Here is a 21,230-nt window from a genome sequence, read left to right as displayed (position 1 = left end):
TGAGTGGCATCTGGGGTCTTAAAAGCTTGCAAGCAGCCATCTAAGATGCATCAACTGGTCCCAACCACCTGGAGTAAAGGAGAATGAAGAACACCAAAGACACAAGGAAAGTAGTAGCCCAAGAGACAGAAAGGGCTAACCAGAGACTTTATCAGCCTGAGACCAGAAGAACTAGATTATGCCCAGCTACCATTAATGACCACCCTGACAGGGAACACAACAGAGAGTCCCTGATGGAGCAGGAGAAAGGTGGGGGGCAGAATTCAAATTCTAGTAAAAAGACCAGACTTAATGGTCTGAGACTGGAGGAACCCCTGAAAGCAAGGCCCCCGGACTCTCGGTCAACCCAGAACTAAAACAATTCCCGAAGCCAACTCTTCAGACAAAGATTAGACTGGACTGTAGGACATCAAATGATACTCATGAAGAGTGTACTTCTTAGCTCAAGTAGATACACAAGACTCAACGAGCAGCTTCTGTCCGGAGGTGAGATGAGAAGGCAGAGAGGGTCAGCAGCGTGCTGTCACAGTACAGGGAGAGCAATTAGGGTCACGTAACAATGTATGTATAAATTTTTGTATGAGAGATTAACTTGAATTGTAAACTTTCACTTAAACTACAACAATAAAAAAAGTTCTCATTCACACAAGAAGATTCAGTGTTTAAATTCTGATTCATCCATCAAAACCCTATTTAAAAGATTTCATTCTAATTCAAAGTGTTTTTGAACACCTCACTGAAGAATATTTAATCTCAACAGAAACAAAATTTGATTACACCTCAAATCAGTAGTAGAAATAATAGATTAATGAATAAATGATATTGGGACCATTGGCTAACTACTTGGGAAAAAAATGTTAAATCTCTATATATATACCAAAACCAATTCTAAGTGGATTAAATACGTAAATGCTGAAATCACAGACGTACTAGGAGAAAACGTAGGTGAATATTTTATAATCCTGAAGAAGGGAAGGCCTTTCTAAGCCTGCTACTAAAGCAAAAACCTCAGAGGAAAAGACTGATAGATCTGACTACATATAAATAAAAAATTCTGTGAACAAAGAAGAAAAATGTAACACTGAAGCTAAAAGAAAACAATGAAGAGAAAAATTTGCAATACAAGGGAAAAAAGGTTAATTGTCATAATATATAGGAAATTCTTACAAATGAAGAACATCCCAATAGAAATACGTGTAAAAGAAATTAAAAGAGCATCACAAAAAAGAAATACAAACCCCTCAAAGAAAGGCAAATTAAAATGAGAAAACATTTTTTCCCAACCAAATCAACAAAGATTAGAAAGAATGGAGGGTGTGGGGGAAAGGGCGTATTATGTGGGTGGGAGTATAAATTGGTATATTTTTGGAGTTCCAATTTGAAATGTGTATTCTTTGAGCCAGCAATTCTACTTTTAGGAATTTCTACTAAGAAAATAAATACACATTTGCAGAAAGATATCCCTCCCTCCATGCTTCCATCCCTCCATTCCTCCAATCATCCATTCATCTACAATCAATGGTATGCTGGCGCATGTTTAACAACTGGCTTGGGGCAGTCGTGGCTGATTTATAGGTGGTTTGTGTTTGATTTGCTGATTTATGTAGTATAAATACTCCCAACATGGCTGATTTCAAGCTACCAATATGATATCACTCAATGTGCAACTGAGGAGTGATGTTAATAATGGCTCTTGTGACCTGGTACAAGCTGGCTCTATAACACCATCAAGATGCTATTTATACTAAAAAACTGGAAACAATTTACACTAATAAAGAGCTGGTTAAATAAACCTTGATACAATCGTATACTGAAAATTACATAATCATTTAGAAATGATGATATGGCTGCATATGATATAACACAAATCAACCTAAGCGTGGTGGGGGGGGGACCCAAGTTTAAAAATAAACATCATGTACAGAATTAGTTCATTTTTTTTGTACAAAAATTTTTAAACATGAGTATATATGGACTAAAATCTGAAAGGTTAACAAACCTAAATCAGTGGGGTTATGGATTTTTTACTCTTTTGTATTAGCTGATTTCCTTTTTGGAAAGATTATAGAATAAAAAATGCATACAATACTTAATAATTTATTAGAATTTCAAGATTCATTATCAGCATGGACATAACTGCTGTGGTTCCAGCATATGTGCAGAAATTCCAATTAACTGACAAGTTTTACCATGCCACCACCATGCATTCATATTAGTATTTACAAAGTATTTTCATGCGTTATCTCAAGTGTTGTCGCTGTTGATAGCTGCCATCGAGTCGGCTCCGACTCATGGCAACCCCATGCACAAAGGAACAAAATGCTGTCCCGTCCTGTTCTATCCCCATAACCAGCTGCAAATCGATCTGTCATGATCCATAAAGTTTTCACTGGCTGATTTTTGGAAGTAGATTACCGGGCCTTTCCTCCTAGCCTATCTGAGTCTGTAAGCTCTACTGAAACCTATTCAACATCATAGCAACACGCAAGCCTCTACTGACAAACAGGGTGGTGCTGCCCATGAGATGCACAGGGCGGGAATCAAGCATAACAAAAATTATTTAAGCACTTAGCTGAAGTATCATTTTCCTATGAGCTTTAAGGTAAGGTCTAGACTCGTCCATTAAAACTCACTTCTTGGACTTATTTTGGGTTGCTTTTTCCATACCCAAACCCATTGCTGAGGAGTTGATTCTGACTCATAGCAACCCTATAGGACAAAGTAGAACTGCACTACAGGGTTTCCAAGGCTGTAATCTTTATGGAAGCAGACTGCCACATCTTTCTCCTGCAGAGCAGCTGGTAGGTTCAAACAGCCAACCTTTTGGTTAGTAGCTGAGCTCTTAACCATTGCAACACCACGGCTTCTTGCTCTTTCCATAGTCTAAGCAAATATAAATCATTTTTAGTTTCACTAAACGAGATTTTTCATAGCACTAGAGTGAGTTAATCTACATTTGTTTTATGTGTCTGAAACACAAAATATGTTAGCTCAATATGAATCACTGAAGCCTTGCAATACAGAGGAATACATTATTGGTTCCATTCAGGAAACACTGATAACCTACTATGTGTCATGAAGACAGAGGTGAATAAAACACAGTCCCTCTCCTCAAGGAGCTCAAAATCTAATAGAAAAACATGTAAACAGTTCATTAATGAACAGAATGTTGTGGGAACACAGAGAAGGGAACAATTAATCGTCTAAGGGAACGAAGAAAGGCTACACAAGGGAGGTGACACCCAAGCTTTGAGAATTTATGAAGAGTTTGTCAAGCAGAAAGGGTGTGGGAGAGGATGCTATTCCAAGTAAAAAGAACGGTGCTAAAGCACACAGCTGTGTAGAACCATGGTTTAGAAACTGAATTGTGTTCCAGGAGGGTACTAAAAACAGGGTACATCTAGAAGAGGTATTGCTGGGGCCAGATTATGAAAGATCCTTTTAGACCACACTAAGAAGGAGTTTGTTCTTTTATTCTGCAGGCAGTTAGAATCCAGGTTTTTGGAAAAGAAGTAAAAAATTAAATTAGTTTTTAGAAGAACTCTGATGACTGTGTAATGAGTGGACTGGACTAAGGAACACATCACTAAAAGATTTATTTAAGGGAGCTCTTAAAAGAACTTGGACAAATGGTTTTTAAACTGTATTTGAGTTTCAATCATTCTTTTATAAGCAAACAATTTTTTTTTTAAAAAAAGTGCTTTTACTTATTTGAGAAGAATAAGTGTTTACCGTCGTCTTTTGAAGGGTGACTTTGGCATATCTGCTGTAGGGATCATCTGCTCTCCTGGCCTTACCCACATTATAGGCCCATCATCACTCTGGGACCTACACTGGAGCCGGAGGCTGGAAAGTGTACCCCAGGGCAAAGTCATCTAGAAATCAGATGAATGAGTCACATTTTAAAAATATTTTCCAGACTATTTACAAGTTATCCCCACCAAAAAAGGTTGTATGAAACTGTGTGTGTGTGTGCGTGTATAAAGAAATAAATGCTACATTAAAACAGTGATTTACAAAAAAAAACTGAGGTTAAGTCCTTTGTACTAATAATTTTATACACATTTCTATTCAAAACACTATATAAAATTTAATTTTAACAGGCAAGATAAACTTAATACTCTTTAATGGAAAACTGTTCTCTTAATGGTCAAAATTTTAATAATCTCAATTAACACTCACTTTCAGAAATGGGGATTCTTCTAACATATCAAGGAACTCTGGGAAATAATCGCCAACTTCTTCATCTACTGCTCCAACAAGACTTATCTGCCGCATAGGACCTGCTCGGTAGGTGCCACAGCAGTATGTCCTATTGACCTGAGAAAAAATAAAAGAGGGGGGAAAAAGGACTGAAGTACACTATAATATAATTAGTTAGAATAGGGTATTTCCAATGTTGCTATTTCTTCTATATACAAAGAACTCAATGGTCAGCACCTTGGATAAAGTCAAAGTTACAGAGGCACCTAAGCACACTGACAAATATATTAATACAATATGTGCCGCAAACAGAAATTTCAATGCGTACCGTAGCCTATGGTTCCAGTACCTCAAAGAAACATTGAAAACATTAATATATACTTAAACTTCTCTAAGAATGATGGCTTTTGAACTTTGTAAACCCTTTAAAGTGGTATTTAGGAAAAAAAATCTAAATAGTAAATAAACAGTGAAATTGACAAGATAAGGAGAAAAAAGACTAGATTAATCTTGCACATCCATTTTGTCCTCCCTAGCTTGAAACTCTTGACATCACACCAGACACCAGGCTGACATATTTAAAGGCCATCGATCAACTGGCCCCATTATCAAACTCACTCTCCCATTAGTTCCATGTAACATCCTCCACCCTGAGCAGGGTGATCTTTTTCTTTACCCAGTTTATGCCAAACTTATTTCTACCTCCAATGATTTTTCTCGAGACTGCTCCCTGTGGAATGTTCCCTCTTCTGTCAATCTAAATCTTATCCACTTTCAAAGATCAGTTCAAGTCTTCTTTTCTTCCAGAAGCCTTCCTGATCATCCTCTTTATCTTTCCCTTTTCTGAAGTCTAATGTTACCTGTGCGCACACATACATTTTATCTGTATCAATTCGTTAGTGAATTCACGGCATTTCCTATACAAATTTGTAGCCCAGAGCATCCTATCTAGCATTCAAATAGTATGTACAAATTGATTCCATACAATCTAATATTATTCCTCTAGTCATTTCATCATGTATGTTCTTACTTTACACTCTTACCGTCCAATTTAGAATGAATCTTTCTCAAGCACAGAGACAGATTCCGTGTGTACAGATGACAAGACTAAAAATGCTGGATTCTAACCAGGATTTCCACCTCAGAGTTACCAGCATTTCCTACCTCAGTTAAGATGCAGATTAAATTGAACAGCATAACATACTGTTGCACCTTTATAAGGTGGGACTCTACTGAACATTCAAAAACAAATGTTTAAAGAATCAACTGTTGCTGCTTTAAATGCCACTTATTTTGCTTAGACAGCAGTTCACATAAATGACAATCTAGTATTTCTTACACAATTCGCCACTATTAGTTCTTCAGCAGCATTTTCAGAATCAACCTACTGTATTCTTTTCCATAGACAATTTAACATCACCTCTGCACGTAAACACATACAAATAGAGGGAAAAAAAAAAGATCTTAGATCTTGTTCTCAAATAGGAGGTTCTTAACTCCTTACAAAATTTTCCCCAAGGGACCATGCTCTTAGGGAACATCTAGCTCAACTGGCATAACATAGTTTATAAAGAAAAAGTTCTACACTCTACTTTGGTGAGTGGCATCTGGGGTCTTAAATGCCTGTGAGCAGCCATCTAAGATACTCCACTGGTCTCACCCCTTCAGGAGCAAGAGAAAATGAAGAAAACTAGAGATACAAGGAAAAGATTGGTCCAAAGGACTAATAGACCACAACTATTATGGCCTCCACCAGACTGAGTCCAGTACAACTAGATGGTGCCCGGCTACCACCACTGACTGCTCTGACAGGGATCACAATAGACAGTTCCAGACAGAGCAGGAGAAAATGTAGAACAAAATTCTAACTTAAAAAAAAAAAATACCCGAGTTACTGGCCTGACAGAGACTGGAGAAACCTCGAGAGTATGGCCCCCGGACACCCTTTTGGACCAGTAATGAGATCACTCCAGAGGTTTACCTTTTAGCCAAAGATTAGACAGACCCATAGGACAAAACGAGACAAAAGGGGCACACCAGCCCAAGGGCAAGGACTAGAAGGCAGGAGGGGACAGGAAAGCTGGTAATAGGGAAACCAAGTTCGAGAAGGGAGAGTACTGACATGTTATGGGGTTAACCAATGCCATAAAACAATATGTGTACTAACTGTTTAATGAGAACCTGGTTTGTTCTGTAAACCTTCATTTAAAGTTCAGTTAAAAAAAAAAAATTGTTTCCCCCAAGACACCTTATGTGATTCTCAAGCAACAACCACCCAGGCCAGAATTACCTTGCATATATTTATATGAATTACCTTCTACACATTTGTCTGATCAAGCTATCATGGAAGGTAGCATCAGAAGGAGGATCATCATTGGGTATAGTCATAAGGAAGAGGAAAGAAAGGAAGCTTTTCTAAGTAGTATTCTAATCTTTCTGAACTAAACACCCTAAAACAAGCAGATTTAACCTTCAGTACCAGTTCTAGGAATCATACACTTTCATGGGTAATAAAAAATGTCAGTCTCCCCCAAACACTTTCCCTACCTATGCTCAATTATCAGAAATTCCTGTATCAAAAAAAACTTTTAATCTGTACATGCATGGTACTTTATGGGAGGAATGTTCTAAATACCCAGCATAATTTAAATCTCCCATAACGTAAGACCAATCCTGAAGGAGTACACTGGCAAGTAGCAGTTTTTAATTTACTTTGCCTGCTGGCTTTCCAATTATGTAACTCTTAATGCATTATTAATTTAAAGGAATTCACATTACTTTACATTTTGAACACAAAGGGAGACTGAATTAATATTTTGAATTGACATTACTCCAATTTGACCTAGTTCAAATACTGCTAAATTCAACAGCACTGAACTTAAAGACAATTTAAAAATGCAAATACCTAGGATAGTTAATATATGACATGAGTTAAGTATAAAACATCCTTCCTATTTGGAAAGAGAAAGTAAACCTGAAAATGGGGACAGAGGGAACAACAGAAAAAAAGAGAGGGTAAGCTATGACTATGAAAGATAGCAAACTTGCATGATCTCATAATTCTGTCTAGGCCAACATGATTATCTTCATCTATACACAAAGAAAAGCTGTGTGCAAAAATACTTCTCATCCCATGAGGTTCTTCAGATTCACACCTTTATGGGAATTATGATGAATACCAGTGTTGTATCCAAGAGTGCTAAAGAATTACCAACATTCAATTTTTAGTTAGCGACAAGAGAGCCATCAAATAAATAAATATACTGCAGTATTTGATTTTGAAAGCTGAAATGTACAAGGCCTATTTGAAAAACTAGCTAAATTAGACTAGCTAGAGGAGGGCCTTATTAGAAAAACCACAACCTTCCTGCTTTCATTCCTTTACTTACACAAAATCTGATTTCCTTTACTTATATTTTTCTCTCAATACCAGCCCCCACCTGCCTTCACTTCCTTTCATATCTGCCTAGACCTCATGGTTTATTCCTTTCTCATAAACACTCCCACGCTCCATCCTAGTCCTTCCACCAGCCCTGCCTGTAACACCCAAGCCTGAAACATTCTAACCATCAGTCATACCTCATCCTACACCTACACTGTTACACACTACTGGGGGGAAAGGGCAAGGAAAAAAACACCTAAATTGTGTATTAGTACCACCAAGAATTTATTTCCAATTTCTGTTGTAATCTCAATGTCACTTGGCAACCTCCTGCATGTCTACTCAGTTTGCTTTCCAATAACCCAAAGCACTGTTCCTATTTTCTACTCTACCTCCTTTACATTCACCATATAGCTTCTATGTTCTCTAAGAAAGATGAAGTGAATCAGGTCAGAGTTCTCTCAATAATCTACCTTGCTATTCCCACACCCTCAACATATATATAAATCTTTCCCTCTCATTTTTTAAAAGTAACTAGTAATCTCCTCTACTCCGAGGTTAATTCTTCCACCTGGGCTTTAGTTGCCACGTCCTCCTATCCTGAGATTCTCAGACCTTGCTGTATCAATTATCACATCTCCATAACTATTTTCCTTTCAGCATATACACAGTTGCCATCAAAGAAACAACCACTACAACTACAAACTTTCTTATATGAGTCCTTCTCTACAATGCTCTCTTAAATCCACCCACTGCTGTCGAGTCAATTCCATCTCAGAGCGACCCTCTAAGGACACAGTAGAACTGCCCCATAGGGTTTCCAAGGTTGTAAATCTTTACAGAAGCAGACTGCCACATCTTTCTCACATGGCACTGTGGTTAAAGTGCTTGGCTGCTAACCAAAAATGTCAGCGGTTCTAACTCACCAGCTGCTCCACCAGAGAAAGATGCTCTCTCTTAAGCCCCTCACTATTCATTTTACCCTGTCCCACTGCATACCAGTTTTAGTAGAATAACCACACATTTCCACCTCCAAATGTAGTCTCCCTGACTGGTTTAAGCCACTCAAAAGTATTCCCATTCATCTCCTTTGCTACAATGATAGCTTCAGACTTAAGCCAACCAGCACATGTCATTCCCCAGGCCACAGTCACTGATTTAAGATTAGTACATATTTAAGATGTGCACAGCTCAAGACTTAACACACTTAATAAAAAAACTAAACCAGTTATCGTCGAGTCGATTCCAACTCATGTGTGTCACAGTAGAAAACTGTACTCCATAGGGTTTTCAATGGCTTATTTTTCAGAAGTAGATCATCAGGTCTTTCTTCTGAGGTGCCTCTGAGTGGATTCGAGCCTCCAACCTTTCAGTTAGCAGCCAAGCATGTAAACTGTTTGTACCACCCAGGGACTCCAGTTTGTGCTACAGAACCATAGAAAAGCTAAGTATCACAGAAAGTGGGGAACAAAGCATGGAAATGAAAACCTAAAGGAGATGGGTTTAAAATGTGTATAAAGATCAGTTAGATCCCTCCTCTTAACCTTCCATCTCCTCACCCCGTACTCCTGTTTGTACCCTATTTTGTGGAGAGAACCAAAAAGATTACAGATGCAAAGAAATAAGGCACAAGTATTGGGAGAGAGCTATTATACTTAAAACAGGAGATTTAAATAAAATTCCATATATTTCCAATGAAATCACCTATCCACTTCCATAGCTGAACTCTGAGATTGTAGCAGACAGGGGTATAACCTACTTAATGCCACTGGCAAAAAAAAAAAAAAAAAGAGTGGTGTATTTTAAGCTGCAGAACTTAAAAGCCCCAGAGAAAAGATTTCTAAATGTTTGTATTTGGGGCTTTTCTCCCAATGATATGGCCAGATCCCCACCCAGTCATCAACCGATAAGCTAGGTGTTTACAGAGTTTCTAACCAGTTTTGTACTTTCTTGTGTTTAAGTATGAACAGACCATCAGACATTTAATGAAAACAGCTAACACAAATGACTAAAACAAATGAGGACCCGAAACAGAGACAACTCAGAATAAAAAAAAAATCTCAAAACAAGTATAATTAATATCAGAGAAATGAAAGAAAATATTGCATTCATGAAACAATAATAGCAGTTATAAAAAAGAACACAGAACAAACTCTTAATTTCGAAACATTAGAGCTGAAATAAATTCAACAGAAGGAACAGAAGACAGTTAAATTCCCCAGAAAGTAGAACAAAAAGATAAAGAAAAATATGAGAGGAAAGATAAGAAAATTAGAGGCTCAATCAAGAAATCTAGCATCCAATTGACAAAAAAAGAAAGAACAGGGAAAACTAAGAGAAGGAAATTGACAAAGAAATAATACAGGGAAATCCTAACTGAAGGTTATGACTTCCCATATTTAAAGGGCCTAAATACTCATCAGTGAATGTAGAAAGACTCACACCAACAAGATATGAGAGATTTAAAGGGGGCTTCAACTACACTGGTAATGTTTTATTTCGGGGCCAGGTGGTAGAAACATAGGTGCTTGTAACTATTCCTTATACCTCTTTGTATGTGTGAAATATTTCACAGTAAATTTGCGAAGGAAAAAGAAAAGACGACAACCCATTTCAAGGCACAGTATCTTGGTATTCTGAAATTCTGCAATAAAGAGAAGGTTTTAAACGCTTACGGAGAAAAAAACAGGATGCCCAAAAAGGATCAAGAATCATTATGGCATTGGATTTCTCAACAGCAATACTAAAATCTAAAAGGAAGTGGAGCAATTCCTTCATATATCTGAATCTGAAGTAAAATTACTTCCAACCTAGAATTCCACACCTATCTAAATACCAATGAAATACAAGGGTAGAAGAAAGACTTCTTCTCATGTGTAAGTCACTGAATTCAGGCAACAGGATAGCATGGAAACCAGGAATAGATGAAGAAGTCCCAGGATATATATGTCGATAAACAGATATCTACATATATGCTTACTGCAATACACTAACATTATAAAACTGGAAACAACCTAAATGTACGAGAACAGGAGAATAAATAAATTGTTATATAGCCACACACTGAATATACTGGTTAAAATGAATGAACTATCAAAGAATGTAATCAATGTCACTGAGTTATACATGTAAAAACTTGAATTGATGTATGTTTTTGTTATGTATATTCTCAACAAAATAATTTTAAAAAGTAAATGAACTAGTTACACGTATCAACATAATTCTCAAAAAGAATGTTGAACTAAAGCAAGCTGCAGAATGATGCATGTTACAGGCTATTTATAAAGTTTTACAACACACAAAACAGTTATATATTTTTTATATGTGTGTTCACACATAGGTAGTAAAATATTAAAAAGATGCTTGTAAATGATAAAATCACAAATTCAGGATAAAGATTTATGTCTGGGGAGAAAGGAAAAATTTATTATTTCTTTTTTAAAAAGTGAAGAAAACATATAAGGCAGGAATTCACTTAATATAACTTATACATTTGGAGGGGTGGTGGTGGATAATTGACATAAGATCCTAAGCAGGCTGAAAAATACAATTAAGAAGCTAGGCAGAAGGAATTAGCCTGGGAGGAAGAAGTGGGATATCTTCTCTATTTTAACAGGAGGGAATGGGGAAAAGATGAAGAAGTGGTTTCTTAGACGAATAGAAGCCTTATAAAACCTTAAGAAGAGACAAGCTACTGAATGATCACTTATCTAAAAATTACTGTTTTAAATTTTGCACTAAGAAGAGGTGAAACCAAAACCAAATCCACTGCCGTCGTGTCTATTCCAACCCATAGTGTGACCCTATAGGACTTCCAAGACTGTAAATCTTTATGGAAGCAGACTGCCACATCTTTCTGTCATGGAGCAGCTGGTGGGTTCCAATGGCCAACCTTCTGGTTAGCAGCCAAGCGCTTAACCCCTGTGCTACTATATGAGATTATCTCTACGATCCTTTAGTTTATGATTCTATAAAATTCTAAAAGATGGTATCTTCAGGTCAAATGTACTTCAAAAGAAGGGAATCAGAGTAATGGTAGATGATACATGATTTAAAGCACTGCTTCTTATACTTGCCTTATCATGACAATTGGAATCACTTGGAATACTTATATAAAATACAGGTCTCATGCCTCACTCCAGACCTAATCAATCAGAATTTCCAGGAGAGGAACCTGAGATTCTAATATGTATTTTGAAATAAAAGCCTCAGATTATTATTAGGATCTAACATGTTTGGGAAACTCTAGCCTGGAAATGGCACCGGAAAGCAAAGAACAAACTGAGTTCTACCACTTCCCAAGGTTTATGTTTTGGAGGCACGTCAGGGGAGGAAACAAGTAATGGGAGGGTTGGAGGGAAATACAGACCAAAAATCAGAAAAAAGTAATGTTACTGGAGACTGGTGTCAGCAAAATGGTAGAGTAGGCAGCTCCAAACTCCCATCACTCCACAAAAACATTGAAAAAACAAGGAGAAACTATCAGAAACAACTTTGTTAGAATTCTGGAAAACAGTCAAAGGTTTACAGCAACCATGCAAAGATTAAATCAAGAAAAAGGCAACTTAAAACCAGTAGGAAAGCTTGGTGGCTTTTTTACTTGACCATGCCCCATTCCCTCTACAGGCTGGCAGCTGGTTTTAAGATCACAGCTCACATTCCCAGTATTGAACCCTGGTCCTTGGTTCCAGAAGAGGCAGAACAGACCTTATCTGCAAATTATTGTGTTTTAATGTTCTAACCTTTCTGTGACCTAACTGAAGGACTGATGAAAGGGGATCGTCTGTTTCACCTAACTTAGAACCCACTCAGAGCAGAAAAGGGATAAGCACCGCTTGAAAATGTTATAAGGTGATCAAAAAACCTGTAGTCACCTGGGGCAACCACCTAACAGAACAGAGCCTGAGAGGAAAAGGTGGGGAGAGGATTTCTTTGGAAAATTAGGGCATTCAAAAGAACTTGTGTATACTGGGGAATTTAGAAAGCTATGTGCGTATCCAAAATGAGACACACGCTCAGAGAAGACTTGAGAAAACCCTAAGCTTTCATCAGTGGCTCATCTACAGGTTAGGTGCAATAAGGAACTAAATGTTGAGGCAGAATAGCAAATGGACTGGCTAAGTTATTAAAGGAATGCTCCCAGCAGCTCAGAGCCAACCCCTGAAGACGGGGAGAAGCGTTTTGTTTTTGTGTTTGTCTTCTTTTTAAGCTCCTGGCGTTCAAGGAAGGTTAAGTCAAAATAGTGGCTGAACACAAGCTAAGCATTCAACAATCAAGAACAACAAACTCTGGAAAGAGGAAGAAACTGATTCCCAGAGTTACCACATTATGACATTTGAATGTCTAGCTTTCAACAAAAAAATCACAAAGTGTGCACACACGCACATGCGTACACACACACACAAAGTGCAGCCCATTCAAAGAAAAAAACAAATTGACAGAAACCATCCTTGAAGAAGTCCAGCACTGTATCTACTCGGCAAACACTTTAAATCAATTGCCTTAGATATGCTCAGAGAGCTAAAGGAAATTAGGACCAAAGAACTAAGGAAAAACAGGAAAACGATGTATTAACAAAATGAAAATACTGGTAAAGAGGTAGAAATTATAAAAAGGAACCAAATAGAAATTCTGCAGCTGAAAAGTACAATAACTGAAATAAAAAATCCATTACAGGGATCCAATAGCAGATTTCAGGAAAAAATCAGCAAACTTGAAAACTGAACAAGTAAAATTATGCACTCTGAGAAGCAGAAAGACAAAAGAATAAAGAAAAGCGAACAGAACCCATAAGGGACCTGTGGGATACCATCAAGTGGACCAACATGCATTCTGGGAGTCTAAGAAGGAGAAGGTAGAGAAAAAGGGAAAGGATATTTGAAGAAATATTTGTCAAAAACTTTCCAAATTTAATGAAAGACATGAATCTACACATTCAAGCAGCTCAACAAACTCCAAACAGGATGAACTCAGAGATTCACATTGAAACACTGCCAAAAGACAAAAAATTTTGACAGCAGCAAGAGAGAAGTGACTTATCACCTACAAGGGATCCTCAACAAGATTAATGGTTGAATTTTCACCAGAAATCATGAAGGCCAGAAGGCAGTAGGATGATACATTTAAAATGCTGAAAGGAAAACAAACAAAAAAACTATCAGCAAAAATTCCATATCCAGCAAAACTCTCCTTCAAGAATTAGGGAGAAATTAAGACAGTCCAAGATTAAAAAAAATAAAACCTAAGGGAGTTTGTTACTAGTAAACCTGCCCTACAAAAAATGCTAAAGGGAGTCCTTCAGGCTGAAATGAAAAGACACTATTGAGTAAATCAGAACTGTATGAAGAAATAAAGAACACTGGTAAAGGTAACTACATTAGGGTAAAAAAAAAAGAAAAACAACAAAAACCATTGCTGTTGAGTCAATTCCGACTCATAGTGACCTTACAGGACAGAGAAGAACTGCCCCATAGGGTTTCCAAGGCTGTAACCTTTACGGAAGCAGACTACTACATCTTTCTCCCACAGAGCCACTGGGTGGGTTCAAACTGCCGACCTTTCAGTTAGCAGCTGAGTGCTTAACGATAGCACCACCAGGGCTCCTTTTCCTGATCTCAGGGAGAAAATAATTCAGTCTTTCACCATTAAGTATGATGTTGAGCTGTAATAGGTTATAAATGCCCTTCACCAGGTTAAGGAAATTCTTTTTTATTTCTTGTTTGCTAGAGTTTCATCATGAATGAGGGTTGAATTTTATTAAATGCTTTTTCTGAGCTACTGAAATACTCATATCATTTTTCTTCTTCTTGAATTTATGTGATATATTGCACTGATTTTCAGAAATTAAATTCTCATATATTGCTAGATTTGATTTGCTAAGAATTTGCTAAGAATTCTCCTATCTATGTTCACAAGGGATGTTGCTGTTGTTAGGTGCCGTCGAGGTGGTTCTGACTCATAGCAACACTGTGTACAACAGAACAAAACACTGCCCAGTCCTGCACCATCCTCACAATCATTGTTATGCTTAAGCCCACTGTTGTAGCCACTGTGTCAATCCATCTCCTTGAGGGTCTTCCTCTTTTTCACTGACCCTGTACTTTACCAAGCATGATGTCCTTCTCCTGGGACTGCTCCCTCCTGACAACATGTCCAAAGTATGTAAGACGTAGTCTCACCATCCCTCCTTCTAAGGATCATGCTGGTTGTACTTCTTCCAAGACAGACCCGTTCGTTCTTTTGGCAGTCCATGCTATAGTCAATATTCTTCGCCAATACCACAATTCAAAGGCGTCAATTCTTCTTCGGTCTTCCTTATTCACTGTCAAGCTTTCACATGCATAAGGCAACTGAAAATACCATGGCTTGGGTCAGGTGCACCTTAATCTTCAATGTAACATCTCTGCTTTTCAACACTTTAAAGAGGTCTTTTGCAGCAGATTTGCCCAATGCAATGCGTCTTTTGATTTCCTGACTGTTGCTTCCATGGGTGTTGATTGTGGATCCAAATAAAATGAAATCTCTGACAACTTCAATCTCTTCTCTGTTTATCACGATGTTGCTTATTGGTCCAGTTGGGAGGATTTTTGTTTTATGTTGAGGTGTAATCCATAGTGAAGGCTGTGATCTTTGATCTTCATCAGTAAGTGCTTCAAGTCCTCTTCACTTTAAGCAAGCAAGGTTGTGTCATCTGCATAATGCAGGTTGTTAATGAGTCTTCCTCCAATCCTGATGCCCCATTCTTCTTCATATAGTCTGGCTTCTTGGATTATTTGCTCAGCATACAGATTGAATACGTATGGTGACCTGACACACACCTTTCCTGACTTTAAACCACAAAGTATCCCCCTTCTGTCCGAACAACTGCCTCTTGATCTATGTACAGGTTCCTCATGAGCAAAATTAAGCGTTCGGGAATTCCCATTCTTCAAAATGTTATCCACAATTTGTTATCATCCACACAGTTGAATGTCTTTGTATAGTCAATAAAACACAGGTAAACATCTCTCTGGTACTCTCTGCTTTCAGCCAGGATCCATCTGATATCAGCAATGATATTCCTGGTTCCCAGTCCTCTTCTGAATCCAGGCTGAATTTCTGGCAGTTCCCTGTCAATATACTGCTGCAGCTGCTTTTGAATGATCTTCAGCAAAATTTTACTTGCCTGTGATATTAATGATATTGTTTGATAATTTCTGCATTCAGCTGGATCACCTTTCTTGGGAATAGGCATAAATATGGATCTCTTCCAGTCAGTTGGCCAGGTAGCTGTCTTCCAAATTTCTTGGAGCAGATGAGTGAGCACTTCTAGCACTGCATCCGTTCGCTAAAACATCTCAATTGTATTTTGTCAATTCCTGGTGCCTTGTTTTTCGCCAGTGCCTTCAGAGCATGAGGGATATTGGTCCATAATTTTCTTTTCTTGTGATGTCTTTATCTGGCTTTAGTATCAGGGTAATATTGGCTTCAAACAATAAGTTTATAAATATTTTTCCTCTTCTATTTTCTGAAAGAGGATGTATAGGATTGGTGTTGTTTCTTCTTTAAATGTTTGACAGAATTCACCAGTGGGACAACCTGGACTATACTTTTCTTTGTGCGAAGGTTATTAATGAATTTATTTACTTGGAAAAATTCAATTCAAATAGTCTATTCCTGCTTAAGTAGGTTTTGGTAATTGTGTCTCTCAAAGTATTTTCTTTCCATTTAAGTTATAAATTTTTTCAGCATAATGTTGTCCGTATTTCCTTATTTTCCTTTTAATGTTTATACCACCTGTAGTGAAGGTTCCCTTTCATTCCTGATACTTGTAATTTGTGCCTTCTCTCTTTTGACTTGATCATTATAGCTCAAGTTCTGTCAATTTTGTTGATCTTTTCAAACATTCATCTTTTTTCATTGATTTTTCTCTTATTTTTTGTCCTATTTCTATTTTATTGATTTCTATGCTGATCTCCTTCTTTCGACTTGGATTGGGTTCAGTTTGTTCTTCTTTTCCTATTATCTTGTATTTTTATGCCTTCTCCCTTCCTAATATAAGCATGTAAAGCTATAAACTTCCAAGTCTTCCTTAGCTGCGTTCCACAAATTTTGATATGTTTTTATTTAATTTAGTTCAAGATATCTTAATTTTTATTGAATTTCTATTTTTGACTTAGCAGTTAACTAGAAGTGTGTTGCTTAATGTCCATATACTTGGGGATTTCCCCAATTTTCTTTCTGTTATTAATACGTAATTAAACTCCACTGTGGTCAAGAAGATCATCTGTTCAATTACAAACCTTTCAAAGGTTTGTGGCACAATACATGATCTACCCTGGTATTTAACCATTTTTAAGTACATAATACTGCACTATCTATTTTCAAAATTTTTAATCACCCCAAACAGAAAATTTGTACCTACTGAATAACTCCTCCCCATTTTCCCCTTGCCCCAGTCCCTAGTAACCTTTCATCTACTTTGTCCCAGTAAATTTGCCTATTCTAGATATTTCATATAAGTGGAATCATACAATATTTATCTTTTTTATGTCTGGCTTATTTCACTTCGCATAATGTTTCCAAGGTTCATCCATGTTGTAGCATGTATCAGAACTTCATTTCTCTTTATGGCTGAATAATATTCCATTGTATGTATATATCACATTTTGACTACTCATTCATCTATTGATGTACACTTGCTTGTTTCCACCTTTTGGCTACTGTTAACTATGCTGTTATGAACTTTGGCATACATATATATGTTTTAGTCCCTGTTTTCATTTCTTGTGGGTGTATACCTAGGAGTAAAAATTGCTGGATCATATGGAAATTCTATGTTTAACGTTTTGAGGAACCACCAAACTGTTTCCCACAACTGCTGTACCATTTTACATTACCATTTGTTGTTGATGTTTTTATTATTATTATAGCCATCCTAGTGGATGTGAAGTGGTATGTCATTGTGGTTTTTGATCTGCATTCCCCTAATGGCTAATAAAAGAGCCCTAGTGGTGCAGTGATTAAGCATGCAGCTGCTAACCAAAAGATTGGCAATTTGAACCCACCAGTGGCTCCGCAGAAGAAAAGACCTGTTGATCTGCTCCCGTAAAGATCACAGCCTAGGAAAACCTATGGAGCAGTTCTACTCTATCACAAGGGGTCATTAAGAGTCTAGATCAACTCCATGGCACTTAACAAGAAGAAGATAAGGAAAAAAAGCAAGGATGGCTGTTACCACCACTTTTATTTAACAATGTACAGGATACCCTAACAAATGCAACCATGGCCCCCAGTGTTGGGAGTCATGATTAACTGCTAAAGGGTATCAGGGAAAACTCAGGGGTGATGGAAATGTTACAAAATTGATAATACTGGTACTTGCATGACTATATATATATTTTTACCAAAATTCTTCAAACTCAGCATTTAAAATAGATGAATTTTATTATATGAAAATGTTATCTCTATAAAGCTGTGAATATATGGAATAAAAGATCCTTTTCTTATTTTCTAATAATTTCTATAAATAAAGAGAGGTGTCTAGAAGCCCTTGATTTTTTGTTTTAAATCCCAGTTTACAATTCCTAAAACACCACTTCTTATTATTCCTTCAGTTCTTTTCAGTTTCTCCTTATGCAGCTCAAAATCTCTGTTTCAGTCTCTGGGCAAGCCATAAAAATGCTTTTATAGTACTGGATTTATTTCTGGATCTTACATATTTTGTTTTATTAACATTTATATTGCGAATTTACTTTATTAAACAAAATTGTTGCTGATATAAAAATGGTTAGCAAAAATAGCAAATTTTATATTATATAAATTTTACCACGATTTTAAAAAATAATTAAAAAAAAAAAAATGTAAGGCCACCATGGAAGCAGGAGACATAACACCATTAGGGAAAATTCAGCCTTTAGTAAAACCCACAGAGCTGTTGCAGGAAGAAGCCTTTTCAAGCTGGTTGTTTAAAAAATATAAAGCAAAAAGTTAGCCAGCAATCTTCCTAACCTTGTGAACTTTGAGTAGAAAGGCATTCTCACTTTAAAATACAGCGGAAAAGCAGTATGAATGGGTCAAAGTGAGTTTATTTTAAGCTATACTTAGAATGAAAGAAAAAATAACCAAACCTACATAATATGCATTGTAAAAGCAAGCTACTTAAAATATTTATTCTCCTTTTATATAAAAACATGTTGTGTAGTTGTTAGGTGCCATCAAGATGGCAACCTTATATATAACAGAACGAAATGTTGCTTGGTCCTGAGCCATCTTCACAATCGTTGCTATGTTTGAGGCCATTGTTGTAGCTACTGTGTCAATCCATCTCAATAAAAACATACTGATGTATAACATTTTAATCGTTTCTCACTTGTTTCCCAAGCTACATACCACTCCACTAATTCCACTCTCTTAATCAGTACTACCAGTTCACTATATAATGTTAATCATATTAATTAAGGATCAGAAAGCATCTAATAGGCCCATTTTAGGCACTGCCCCAACACACAATAAGAAAATACCATTTTTTGTTTTTCTCCAGAACAGCGGACATTAACACTGAAAACTCCAATCCTAAAGAACATTAGATTTTTTAGAGTAATAAAATTAACAAAAGAACTCTGCTGTCATTGAGTCAGCTTCGATGAATGGTGACCTTACGTATAAAGAAGAAACACCGCCTGCTCCTGAGCCATCCTCACGATTGTTGGTATGTCTGAGTCCACCACTTAAATAAAGTCAAAGAGCTATGCTCCTCAGTGATGCCCCTCCATATTGTGTATAAATACAGAAATTTTAAAAAAAAGCAGAACTTAATATATGCACATTTGCCAGATAAAGAGAGCAAAATCCTATTATGGTGGTAAGTTTTTTTTTTTATCAATTCCCCACCCTCCTCAAAACACGCATACACATATCCTTCTTTTCCATAAACCCTCTTCAGTTACATAGCTGTTATCAGGTGAGAAATAGTCTCAGACGATGGTATTTATAATAACTCTCCATTTAACTTCACTACATTTTTTAGTGATTTTGTTGTTTTCTTTTGCAGTTCAAATACAGAGTTTAAAACCTATAGCCTTGTTACTCAAAGTGTGATCCACAGATCAGCAGCAGCAGCAACACCAAGGAGCCTGTTAGAAACGCAGACTATAAGGCCCCACTCCACACCTCTAGAATCAAAATGTGCATTTTAACAAGATTCCCAGGTGAACTGTATGCAGACTAAAGTTTGCTAAACCCTAACTCACAGGATTTAATACCATTCAGAAACAGAAGAAAAAACAATTCCTTTAGAAGATCTGCCACTACTGGATTTTTATAAGGTAGGGAGAGCCAAGGATTGCATACTTATCACTTATCACAGCTATCACAATTCAAAGTTTAAACCCATTCAAAAGTTTTTAATTAGCTAATAATTACAAGATATAACACCTAAGTAAAAAAAAATCATAAACTATGTTTACTCTTAAAGTATATGTATACATGTTTAAGAGAAATACATTTGTAAGTGAACACTGTAATTTTTCTCCATTAACTAGCCTAAAGATTCCACAAAAAAATCAAACTTTCTGGCCAAAACTCTAATTTAGCTAATGATTATTTAAAACTTAATCAGATTTGTATAATCCAACAGAATTATAAAGATGCCGTCAACATACTATAAAATGCAAATATTCTAAAGCCAAATGAGGTAAACTGATGATATCAATTGAAGCATCAAGCTGAGACAGAAACTTGATTTTTTTTTCCTACTTCCAATAGAGGCAGGAAGCAGTATTCACAACAGATACATTTCTAAAGCTGAAATCTGTTAACTGTTCCTTAATTGACATTATGATAAACACATAATATTTCACGAGTTCCATAAACAGGACAGCATGGTTTTTAGAGCTAAATGTTGGGAATTTTCTCCTTTAAGATACAAAAATATTACTATCCTATAGGCAATATTCTTGAATTGAAAAAAATTATCTGTACCAATGTTAAAAGAGAAAAAACCTATATGTGGATCCTAGCTTTAGTCGGTACAACAATTCGAAAATATAAACGTTGTTGTTGTTGGAGTCAATTCCAACTCATTGTGATCCCGCAACAGAGCTGTAATTTTCTTGCACAAACAAAAACTACATTTTATTTCTTCCTGTTAGAGGAAATGACTTCTAAAGGGTGCTTCTCAAAACTTATTGTGTACGTGAATCACCTGGGGATCACGTTAAAATGCGGATTCTGATCCAGGAGATCTGGGTTGGGGCCCATGGAGTCTGCATTTCTAGCAAGTTCTCTGGTGATGCCAAATTCACCCACAGAGCACACTTTGAGTAGCAAGGTTCTAAAGAAAAAGCGTTAACTTACAATATTTGGATGTCCATGGTTCCCAAAGCACTTGTCTTGATAAAGTTTTCAATTAAACTCTTAATTGATCAATCTAACACTTTTCTACCCTCATCTTACCTGGTCCGTCATATGGATGTTCTACTTAATCACGCCATACTCTTAAACAACATCTTCTACCACTACAAACCAGATTTTTCAACTCTGTACAGTAGTGACTTTGTGATCAGCACTATCATACAGTAATTTGTCCAAACCACACTTTAAGACTCTACTGCCTCTCCCTCACCAAGTCCAGTTGATCCCACCTTCTAATTATTTCTCAAATCTC

General features: G+C 36.7%; 1 protein-coding gene across 1 annotated transcript in view; it reads right to left on the bottom strand.

Annotated features, from left to right (window-relative positions):
- RSBN1 (round spermatid basic protein 1) overlaps positions 1 to 21,230 on the bottom strand; it is a 46,566-nt gene that overhangs the window by 10,752 nt on the left and 14,584 nt on the right. The window contains exons 3-4 of the mRNA XM_004380390.1: positions 4,183 to 4,320; positions 3,733 to 3,875 (exon numbers count right to left, since the gene is read on the bottom strand). Coding sequence (XP_004380447.1) covers positions 3,733 to 3,875; positions 4,183 to 4,320 — 281 coding nt within the window. The remainder of the gene's footprint in view (positions 1 to 3,732; positions 3,876 to 4,182; positions 4,321 to 21,230) is intronic.

This window comes from Trichechus manatus, unplaced genomic scaffold, assembly GCF_000243295.1.
Source record: "Trichechus manatus latirostris isolate Lorelei unplaced genomic scaffold, TriManLat1.0 scaffold00073, whole genome shotgun sequence".
Lineage (NCBI taxonomy): Eukaryota > Metazoa > Chordata > Mammalia > Sirenia > Trichechidae > Trichechus > Trichechus manatus.
Note: the sequence above shows the minus strand (reverse complement) of the source record. Positions and strands in the feature narration are given on the sequence as shown.